Here is an 11,030-nt window from a genome sequence, read left to right as displayed (position 1 = left end):
TTGTGAACCTTCAACCCCCTTCAACCTGTATGACTGTGCAAAGCACAACCTGTATGACTGTGCAAAGCAAAACTTCACATCTGCATTTATTTACTCCGCACTGTATATAATGAGGCTTGGATAACCCCGCTTTCCAGGCCAATCGACTAAAGTTAAAAAAGAAGGCGATTCTGACATGTCTGACCCCTTAGACAAGGAAAAAAGAGAGGACGGGTAACACCCATTTAACATACACGTTCCAAAACAGTTTTTGGTTTGTTTGTCACCAGAAACATGGCGGTCACGTCAAAAATAACAATGGGTTGCCAGTGGTGGGTGTTCGTTGAAGGTTAAAATTTCATAAAAAATAAAGTAAATCATCATCTAAAATTCGTAATAAAAACATATGTATGTATTGAAACATATGTACGTAATATGAGCAACTTAATAAAACAGTTACCGTACACAAATTCTTCATTTTAAATACATTTCATGTTTTTATTTTAAATACTAATGCATAACAATACCCCAAAGATACGTCGATGATCAAAATCCCTGGTGTCAGTTTGGCTTCACTTTTGGTCATAGGATTACTCGTCCTCTCTCTTTCCTTGTCTAAGTCTGACCCTTAGACAGACTCTTTTTTCCTTGTCTAAGGTCTGACCTGACGTTTGTTATAGGTTATCAATTTATAAACAAGGACATAAAAACTAACTAACAGTAAAGTGTAATTTTATTATTATAATAATATTATAATGAATTTAAATATGTGTAATTTAAACAACACTATGGATAATAATTCTCTTGAAGTAACAGGTGATAATTTAAAAAATAAAATAGAAGCAATCTTGGTAAGTACTTTTTTGTATTTTTGCCAATACCTTTCTGTTTAGACTACTAATAAATTGCAATTTTAGGGATGGCCAGTGGACAGTTTTTATCTTACTCTTAATGGAAGAATCGTACAATCAGATACTATTGTCCAACGTGCCTCAATAGATTCTCTAAGGATTATTCCCAGAATATTTGGTGGAAAGGGTGGTTTTGGTTCTATGCTTAGAGCAATAGGAGCACAAATTGAAAAAACTACAAACAGAGAAGCATGCAGAGATTTAAGCGGAAGAAGACTAAGAGATATTAATGAAGAACAAAGGTTTGTAGTTTGTGTGTAGAAAATTTTGTTGTACTGACCTCTATCTCCCATGGCGCTACAGCACAAGTCAGGCCCTGGCTTCACCCAGAATCTGCTTCCAAGTATCTCTGTCCCTAGCTGCTCTCCTCCAGTTTTCAACTCACAATATATCTTTAGTATCTATCGGATATCACTTGCCTCCTTGAAAACAGGTAGACCTAGAAATAGTACTATCGGGGATGGAGGAAGACAGATTTTAATCAAAACGAAACCGTAGATTTTCTTATTGTATTATTTTACTAATGCCATACTCTGTATAGAGTATTATACAGATTCGTTTCATATGGGTTCTCTGAACCGCAAAGTGGAATGTTTTCCTAGTGGTGCCTGTTGGTATGGTTATACCTGGGTTAAGCAGAAAACTCAAATCGAGTCAAAATTCATTTCGCTTATTCCCCATTAGAGGGCGTTCTAACCATACTGCGATATAAATTGTATTAATTTATATCGAGAATCTACGGCCGTGATGGTAAAAATCTGTCTTCCTCAGAGCTTCCTTGAAAACATTTTATTATTTTACTAATGCCATACTCTGTATAGAGTACACAGACTCGTTTCATATGGGTTCTCTGAACCGCAAAGAGGAAGACAGATTTTAATCAAAACGAAACCGTAAATTTTCTTATTTTATTATTTTACATATTTATCCCCTCTCACAACGTGGCTGAGATATTGTAACTTTCTTATCTCAATCATATTCATGATTTCCTTTTTCATCTTTCTGAGGACCTCAACATTTGTTATTCTGTCTACCCAACTTTTTTTTAATATTCTTCGGTAGGTTATTTCTTTAAGGTCCAGGCCTCCACCCATATAGCAGCACCATAACGTAATACTTACGGCCTAATACCATTTTTAATGTATATTTTAGATTAAAAAATTGGATAAATCAACAAGCTGAAAGGGAAAAGGAAGCCAAGGAAAGGAAGAAGAAGAAGCTTGAAAAGATGTGTGAACAACCTAAATATGAATTCAATGATTCAGAATATGACAAAGAAAGATCTGCCCTTCCAGAAATGGTTGAGGATGCTGTACTTCAAGGTCTTCAAGCTACTAGTAGTACTAGTGATACCAGCATGAAGCGCAAAGGTGATAAAAAAGAAGTGATTAAAAAGAAAAAAGCAAAATTATGGTAAGTTTATATTTAAATAATAACTCTAATAAGAAAGTATAATATCATTATGTTTACTTTTTTTATATATGTGTAGTTAGCTTCCTTACTTATTTTAATTGCTTTCATGTCATCAGATTTTCATCAAATATCTCCTTCCTTGTCTTATTCATTTACTGTTGCTATAACTTTCCATTGAGGAACTCTCGTATTGGAATATTTGTATGTTTTAACAACTTCACTATCCACATGGTAATACATACAAAGAGTCTCCTACGCCCAATGCTATTTTAATTTTAAATATCATTAGTAAATATTTTTTATTATCACTAAATATACCCAAAAGTCAAATCAGCGTTTTTCTAAAAAAAATTAATGATCACATATGATTGACGGACGTGCTGTTAAACAAATTATACTCCCACATTCATTGGATCATATAAAAGCAAAGTATATCTATCATACATTGAACGTGCTTTGTAATCAAAATAATAACGGAATGTGAAGAGGAAACTGTCGGAAAAGCCAAAAGGCAAAGAAATGTGGAATGGTATGATGATGAATGCAGAACTGCAGTAGAGGAAAAAAGGTAAGCTAAAAAAACAACACGAAAGCAGATAGCAAAATTGACGATATGCAAAGACAAGGACAGAGAAACAAAGAATTATAATGAGACGGAAAGAAAGATACTAAGAAAAGTATATGGCTCAGTGCAAGAGGAAGATGAAGAAAAAAGGTATGAGGGTCTGAGGGTATGCTAGGTGCAAGAGGCTACCCCAAAAAAGAAGAAATATTTCATATTATGACTCATAAATTGTTTTGTATTCTTATATCTATATAAAAGGCAATTATTTTATGATATACCTACCTAATAAACATTTTTGTATTATTATTTTACACAACTGGTATAATATAATATAAAACTAAGAGTACTACATATATACTATTTTAGCAATTTTTTTTCACACTTAAAAGTTGATGATTATTACAACACGCTCATATACTTATGTCTGATGATTATCATCACATTCAATTTTAAAAACGCCTACAAAATAAGACCTACTCTTGAATCACATTTGATTCATGAACGTACGGATTTGGGTTATAAACACGCTCGTTGAATCGTATATGATTCATTGGACAGTGAAGTTGTTAAATGTGTTCTAGCTATCTCAACTTTGGAATTTTATACTATCTTTAAGTTAGTGAAAACTAACTGAAAATTGTAATAATTGCTTATAAAAAAAATGCCTTTTGAATTTGGATGTCAACAAAAACCTCTTTTCATTTCTTTTCTTAACTTTTTTTGTTGCAGGGTTGATGATGAATTGGATGAAGACCTTAGTTCAGAAGATGATAGCAGTGGCAATGAATCATCAAATGAGTCAAAAAATGGTGAACTTAATATAGAAAAGTCAGCTCAAGCAACAAGATCAGACAATTCATTAGAAGATGTTCCAAACTCTTTGACCCCAGATAAAGCATCAGAACAAAAGGAAAAGGTCCAAGAAGCATAGAATTTAGCATAGAACTATTTATAAAAATAAAAATGTAAAAAGAAATATCAAATAAACAAATAAATATAAACAATTTTGGTAACAGGGAATCGTGATTTTAATTACCTATCTATCTATCGTCATTGATTATAGACACGGATAAGAGAGAGGATCAGAGAGAGCAGCATATGTGCCTCCTGATGAGAGACTAATAAGTTTCGAAACCGGTAGAGGTGCTTGCTGCACTCTCTGATTGGACTAGAATATGATGCGGCTGTATTTTCGTTTTGCAACGAAATTGAAAATGGTTATTCATTTTTGATTGATATGTGTGTCTAATTCGGCATTTCAACTGTACCTTCCGCGGTCTATAGGATACAATTTCTATACAATTGAACCCGCTTATTAGAATGCCGGTAATAGGAACATACCGGTTTAAGTAACGGAAATTTGAGGTATAGAAACGTTTCCGTTTACTCCTTAATCAATTTATCCGTTTAAAAGAATACATTTTATCAAATGTCTTAAAATAATACCGCTTAATAGAATATTTTCGGTAAACGGATAACTTTTTATGTACATGATCCTAAAAATTTAAATGAGGTCTGGTTTACTAGAGTCTGTGAGGTAATAAATAATTTATGACTTTGTTATTAGCACCAATACGACACTTCTCCGATAAATCTACAGGTCTGAAAGTATTTTTTCATTTATTTAAAAATTCGAATTGTCCACTCATTTTGTTGCCTGTTGATAAATTTTTGTATGCTGGAGAATTAAATTTATATAAATAAAAAAAATGTTAAGTGAATAGCTAATCGATTGTCGAGTTTTCTTGCAGAAAGACCACATACTATTACCCGAGAATATTTTCAGGCAACGATTGAAGCCGCTTATTGAGAATACATGTTAAGGTTCTGTAAGCTGGTCAAAGAGGGGCCTTGCCACGGTAATTTTCAACTTGTCCCCTTTTTTTCTTTGTGCAAATGATTTCCGTTTCCGGTTGCCAATTTTTCCGTGTATGTATTAACTCTGATTTCTCTTTTGGTTTTGATGATTTTTTCTGATGATGGTAAAGCTATTTAAAATGAACAGAACGTTATGATAAAATGAAAAATTTATTCTTAATATTTATTACACAATAATACTTAAATATATTGTAATACATAATTATTCATCGTTTTCAGCTTCACCAGTATCGACTGTGCCACTTTCTTCCATTTCTTCATCTCTAGAATGTTCTTCAGTATCATCCATTCTTTCAACCTCTTGTGTAGGTGGTTCTTCTACAGTTTGTGGATCCGACGGTTGATCATCGATTGGTTCTTCTTGAATCGGTACCGGTACTTGTTTACCAGAATCTTCATCTTCACTATCTGTATCTCTATCTTCGCCAGGATGTGAAGACACGAAACCTTCATGAGATTGAGCTGGTACTTCTCCTGGTTTATTCCAATTTTTATCGTCCTCCTAAAATAATAGTTATTTATGTACCAAGTCAGTAAAGTTACTCTTTATAGAACGAGTCTGATATTATGAGCAGAGCGAGCATAGAGAGCGAGGCGAATAACAGACGAGTTCGATAAAGAGTCTTTACTGACGTGGTGCATACAAAATTTTATCGCCAACAATTTGATATTGGTTTTAACACTTAATTACAATTTACAATTTAAAAACTTTTTAAATTTTTGGACGTCATAATAATTTCATGACAGTGATGACAGATAACTTTTGCAAGATGGCCGCTTTCGATTTTTAATCGAGAGTTATCAATATTGAATAATTACTAAATCGGTAAAGTTTTAATTTATTTTATATGAATATCTATAATTACAAAATACTACAGAATTTTACTTTTTGACATAAATTTAATTGATAATATCGCCAATTGTATTCGCGGTGTGCAAGTACTTGGAGGTGATACGAGAAACGATCGTGCGAGAATAGCGGAGAAATATTGTAACTTTCTTAAATAATTCATTGTCAACTGAAATTGTCAAATTGACGTATATTTCATACAGTCGGAAAAATGAAAGAATACCCATGAACCAACATATAAAACGTAAAACCAATGTAATAATTATTGTTACATGTACCTGCGCTGGATAATTTTCTTTGTGACACGGTGACAGGAAAATACAGCGTGTTTTATATGTTCGTTCATGGGTATTCTTTCATTTTTCCGACTGTATCTACTGTCAATGAAGAAGAAAAATTATATATTGCTCCACAATATTGATATGATATGCAATTATTATATAAAGGTAAATGTAATTAATTGTATTTTGCTTGCATTATAGTGTAGGAAACAAAGGTTGAACCTTGCAAAATGGACACAAGTCCGGTTTTATTTTTTTTCTGGTATATCAAGGGGTGCTTATTATAAGACTAACTTTTTCTGAAAAAATTTCGCCCCGGAACCTCCCTTTTCACCCCTTTAAAGGGGGTAATTTGTGGTTTTTGCGGAACGTAGCCCTTCCTGTAACTTTTACAAAAAATTTATTTTATAGAAATATGAAGAGGACTATATTTTCTACGATCTATTTCCGACACCATCTCTCTATCATCCACCGTTTAGCGGGGGTGGCGCCCTAAAGTTGACAAGTTTTTAAAAAAGATGTTTTAAAAAAAATATATATTTTTCCCTAACTGTAACGGAAATTAAGAAGAAATCCTGCGGCAATTATTCACAAATAATTGACTGATTTTTTGGTATAGGTTTCACTTAAGAGTAATTGCCCTTTTTTTAATTACAGGGTGTTACATTTTAAAAAACCTCTTTTTATACCATCTGAACCGTTTATGCTAGAGTAAAAAGACTTTCAGCGATTACCCATGTACTGGTGCTATTTACAAATTTGTATAATGCACCCCCATTTTTTCCCCGGAACCACCCAAAAAAAAAGAAGAATTAATAAATAAATTGATTTTCTTGGAATCCTTCACACACAATGCCCTTTATTAATATGTTTCATATATCATTTTATGCACGTTATTATTACCCATGCATGGACACCGAAAGCAATTTCCTAGTGCAACCCCTGTAGCAAAAAAAAATAAATAAAGTGGGGGGTTGAAAATTTTTTTTTGTTTTTTGCTTTTTGATCGATATGGGCATATGCTTCATCAATAGTGCTTTTTAAAAATATATATGGTTATTGCAACATCTCTGCGAAAACCACCCCTATCCTTGAAAATATATTGCAAAAACTACCCCTATCCCTTGGCGAGCATGTTTTTACGATTTTCTCATTACCTATGTATTCTTTTTAAACAAAACTTATACAAGGTTAAAGACCACTATTTACTCTAAAAATTATGTCTTATTCATTTTTTCGTATAAGAAACCGTTACGGCACAGTGGCGCCGTAAACCTCATATATGCTTTGGCGGGCTCCAGTTTTTGTTTTTTTTTTTCGTCATCTGTTCGTTTTATTGATAAAGTACTTATGCAAAATAAAACAACACAGTGTAACCTACAAATTATGACTTATGCACATTTTACATTCTTTGCTCCCCAAAGCCACAGTGGTGGCCCAAAATAAATTTTTGCATATTTTCGCCACCTACATGCATTTTATTGCATTAATGCTACCTTAACAGCACAATATTTACCCTTAGGTGGTCGCTACGCAGTGGCGGATCCAGGGAGGGGTGATGGGGTGATCACCTCCCCCCCTCTCAAACCAAGTGATATTATATTCAAAGATTATAAAAATATTCATTTATTTTTATAGAAATTTAACCAATTGGCACCCCCCTCTTAACGATGCTGGATCCGCCACTGTCGCTAAAGCATAAAAAATCATTCTTATAAAAATAATATTAATATAATATAAGTATTTCTATAAAAATAAATGAATATTTTTATAATCTTCAAATATAATATCACTTGGTTTGAGAGGGGTGGGGGTGATCGCCCCCATCACCCCTCCCTGGATCCGCCACTGCTTAGCGTCCAATTAGGGGTGAATATTGTGCTATTAACCTAGCATTAACGCAATAAAATGCGTGTAGGTGGCGAAAATATGAAAAAATTTATTTTGGGCCACCACTGTAGCTTTGGGGAGCAAAGAATGTAAAATGTGCATAGGTCATGATTTGTAGGTTACACTGTGTTGTTTTATTTTGCAGAAGTACTTTATCAATAAAATAAACAGATGACGAAAAAATAAACAAAAACTGGAGCCCGTCAAAGCATATATGAGGTTTATGGCGCCACTGTGCCGTAACGGTTGCTTAAACGAAAAAAATGAATAGGACCTAATATTTAGAGTAAATAGTGGTCTTTAACCTTGTATAAGTTTTGTTTAAAAAAAATGAATATAATGAGAAAATCGTAAAAACATGCTGGATAAGGTATAGGGGTAGTTTCTGCAGTATATTTTCAAGGATAGGGGTGGTTTGCGCAGGGATGTTGTAATAACCATATATATTTTTTAAAAGCACTATTGATGAAGCACATGCCCATATGGATCAAAAAGCAAAAAACAAAAAAAATTTTCAACCCCCCATTTTATTTATTATTTTTGGCTACAGGGGTTGCACTAGGAAATCGGTTTTAGTGTCCATGCATGGGTAATAATAACTTGCAAAAAATGATATATGAAGCATATTAATGAAGGGCATTGTGTGTGAAGGATTCCGAGAAAATCACTTTATTTATTAATTCTTCTTTTTTTTGGGTGGTTCCGGGGAAAAAATGGGGGTGCATTATACAAATTTGTAAATAACACCAGTACATGGGTAATCGCTGAAAGTCTTTTTACTCTAGCATAAACGGTTCAGATGGTATAAAAAGGGGTTTTTTAAAATGTAACACCCTGTAATTAAAAAAAGGGCAATTATCCTTAAATTAAACCTATACCAAAAAATCAATCATCTATTTGTGAATAATTTCCGTAGCATTTCTTTTTAATATCCGTTACAGTTAGGGAAAAATATATATTTTTTAACAACATCTTTTTTAAAAACTTGTCAACTTTGGGGCGCCACCCTTGCTAAACGGTGGATGATAGAGAGATGCTGTTGGAAATAAATCGTAGAAAATATAGTCCTCTTCATATTTCTATAAAAGAAATTTTTTGTAGAAGGTACAGGAAGGGCTACGTTCTGCAAAAACCATAAATTACCCCCTTTAAAGGGGTGAAAAGGGGGGTTCCGGGGCGAAATTTTTTCAGAAAAAGTTAGTCTTATAATTAGCACCCCTTGATATGCCAGAAAAAAAATAAAACCGGACTTGTGTCCATTTTGCAAGGTTCAACCTCTGTTTCCTACACTATTACTGCATTTTAATAAATAATTTTATTTACTACATACAATTGTTTACGTTTTAATAACATATCCTGAATCTTATTTTTTCTTCTTATTATTTTCTTGGACTATGGCCTTGACAATTATCCAGCAACCAGGACCATATGATTGGCCAATATAATTAAAAGTGCAGAGCGAAGAAACCAGGTGTCGCTTTTCCGAACTTGCACGGTCCCAATACAATATATTTTAAATAATTAAATTAAATAAATTTTAAGTTCACTCAAATACTCTCCATTCGATTACTGCCATCGACCACCTAAAGTAAAATTCTTCTTTCAGGACAATAAAGTGTTACTTTACTGCCGCAAATGGCGGCAAATGAGTACAATAATGAATGACTTTAGTGACGGCTGGCGATAAAATTTATTATACACTAAGCATCAAAATTAACGCACCACCTTAAAAATGGGACATTTTTGATGTCTTGTATTTCCTAAACCTGTTGTCCGATTTTAGTGATTTTTTAAATATGTTATAGCTTTATTTTTCAAAAATATCGATGTAATAATATTGTTGCTAAACAGATACGTGTCATTGTATACCGGGTGTAACAATGATAGTGTGTTTTTTCCTCAAAGGTTGGAACACCCTGTGGAATATTCTGGCGTACCTAGGTAGCCTAGAACTATTTTTAAAATGGATTACAAAATTTGCGGAGACCGTGACAACAACCAAGCCAAGTATATAAAAACGTTTTAATAATATTAAGTAGATATGTAAGGCAGGGGCGGCCCGTCGGGGTAGGCAAAGTAGGCGCCGCCTACCCTCTTCAAATGTAGTACAATAATATAAATTATTAATATAAATTACTTATTTCAAAATTGTAATTTATAAATTTTGACACAATACCTACAATAAAATAGCAAAAATTATCCAAATTATTTGTAAAAATATCCAAAAAATTTTCTCCGTAGTTATAATTATTGTACGCTCCTTGTAGTATCAGTAGTACTGTATAAGATTCTATATTCTTCCTGGGTCAGGCACTCGGGAACGTAGCCTGAAATAGAACGACGCCAACACCGAATTGACGTGCGATCTCTCTCTGTTTACGCGAGCAGGCCTGTTGCAGGTCTCGCGTATTCTACGATTTTGAAAGGGCGCATAGGCACAGAGTCTTATAGCCGGACCTCCAAAATTTTATCAGTTGCTTCTCTTGTGTCTTGTGAAACTGTTTTAAATAATTTTGTTTTTTGATTTTGGCTGTTATTAGTAGGTTAAGTATTGAATAAAACTAGGTAGGACAAATTAAATTTGTTTATGAAAACTGAATAATAAACAGGTAAATTTGAGATCGGTCTATTGAAGGGCATTTTAATTTTATATTAATTTAGTAATAATTTAGTAAATAATATTTGTCAGTCGTCCATTATATTTTATACATTTTATAGATATAGATAGAAGTGTTATTACAATTTATAGATAATTAAAAATTTAAAGCGAGGTTAATTGTTAACTTATCAATTTATTCGAAGAGTAAATTATTATTTGATACAAAAATAAAATAAGTAATATTTGACGTTGTTGAAACGTAGGTGTGTTAGTTTTATTCGTGGAAACACTTTAGTCATCGAATATGAATATTTTAAACGATGTAATATGCAGTCTGATCGAGATGCCTTATTCAATGCGCCAAAATCAAGAAAGGTCAGAAATTATTTCAATGGGCCGGCTTTACCAAATTTCTGTTGGCCTTGTCTGTTGCTCTCAAATTTGAAGCAAAATGTTTGGGTGAGTCAGGGATATTCAGATTTGAAAAATTTATCAGCTAGTGTAAAAAAACATGAATCTTCGAAAGAACATTTAAACAATTGCTTAGGTTTAAAACGGTTAGAAAAAAATAAACAAACTATTGACAGTGCTTTAGCTGGACAAATTTCTCTATCTAATAAGATATATAATGAAGAAGTTGAAGAAATTGATGTTACAATTCTGT

General features: G+C 32.9%; 2 protein-coding genes across 2 annotated transcripts in view; one reads left to right on the top strand and one right to left on the bottom strand.

The window, feature by feature from the left end:
• Positions 1–280: 280 nt before the first annotated feature.
• LOC126887344 (replication stress response regulator SDE2) lies at positions 281–3,888 on the top strand. Its single transcript, XM_050654795.1, has 4 exons — positions 281–830; positions 897–1,132; positions 2,043–2,303; positions 3,598–3,888. The coding sequence occupies exons 1-4, from the start codon at positions 735–737 to the stop codon at positions 3,797–3,799; spliced, it is 795 nt and encodes a 264-aa protein (XP_050510752.1). The 5' UTR covers positions 281–734; the 3' UTR covers positions 3,800–3,888.
• Positions 3,889–4,877: 989 nt separating this feature from the next.
• The window catches only part of LOC126887340 (RNA helicase aquarius), a 200,932-nt gene continuing 194,779 nt past the window's right edge, over positions 4,878–11,030 (bottom strand). The window contains exon 21 of the mRNA XM_050654788.1: positions 4,878–5,248. Within this exon, the coding sequence (XP_050510745.1) occupies positions 4,949–5,248 (300 nt within the window). The 3' untranslated portion in view covers positions 4,878–4,948. The remainder of the gene's footprint in view (positions 5,249–11,030) is intronic.

Source organism: Diabrotica virgifera, chromosome 6, assembly GCF_917563875.1.
Source record: "Diabrotica virgifera virgifera chromosome 6, PGI_DIABVI_V3a".
NCBI classification, from domain to species: Eukaryota; Metazoa; Arthropoda; class Insecta; order Coleoptera; family Chrysomelidae; genus Diabrotica; species Diabrotica virgifera.
The sequence above is the reverse complement of the archived record's forward strand: the minus strand, read 5'-3'. Positions and strand labels throughout refer to the sequence as shown.

What these genes read in the sequence shown, in the direction of transcription:
- LOC126887344 (XM_050654795.1), top strand. Translation starts at nt 735, where the DNA reads ATGAATTTAAATATGTGTAATTTAAACAACACTATGGATAATAATTCT. An exon ending in ATAAAATAGAAGCAATCTTG is followed by an intron (nt 831 to 896) that starts GTAAGTACTTTT and finishes TTGCAATTTTAG; the next exon opens with GGATGGCCAGTGGACAGTTT. An exon ending in GATATTAATGAAGAACAAAG is followed by an intron (nt 1,133 to 2,042) that starts GTTTGTAGTTTG and finishes TGTATATTTTAG; the next exon opens with ATTAAAAAATTGGATAAATC.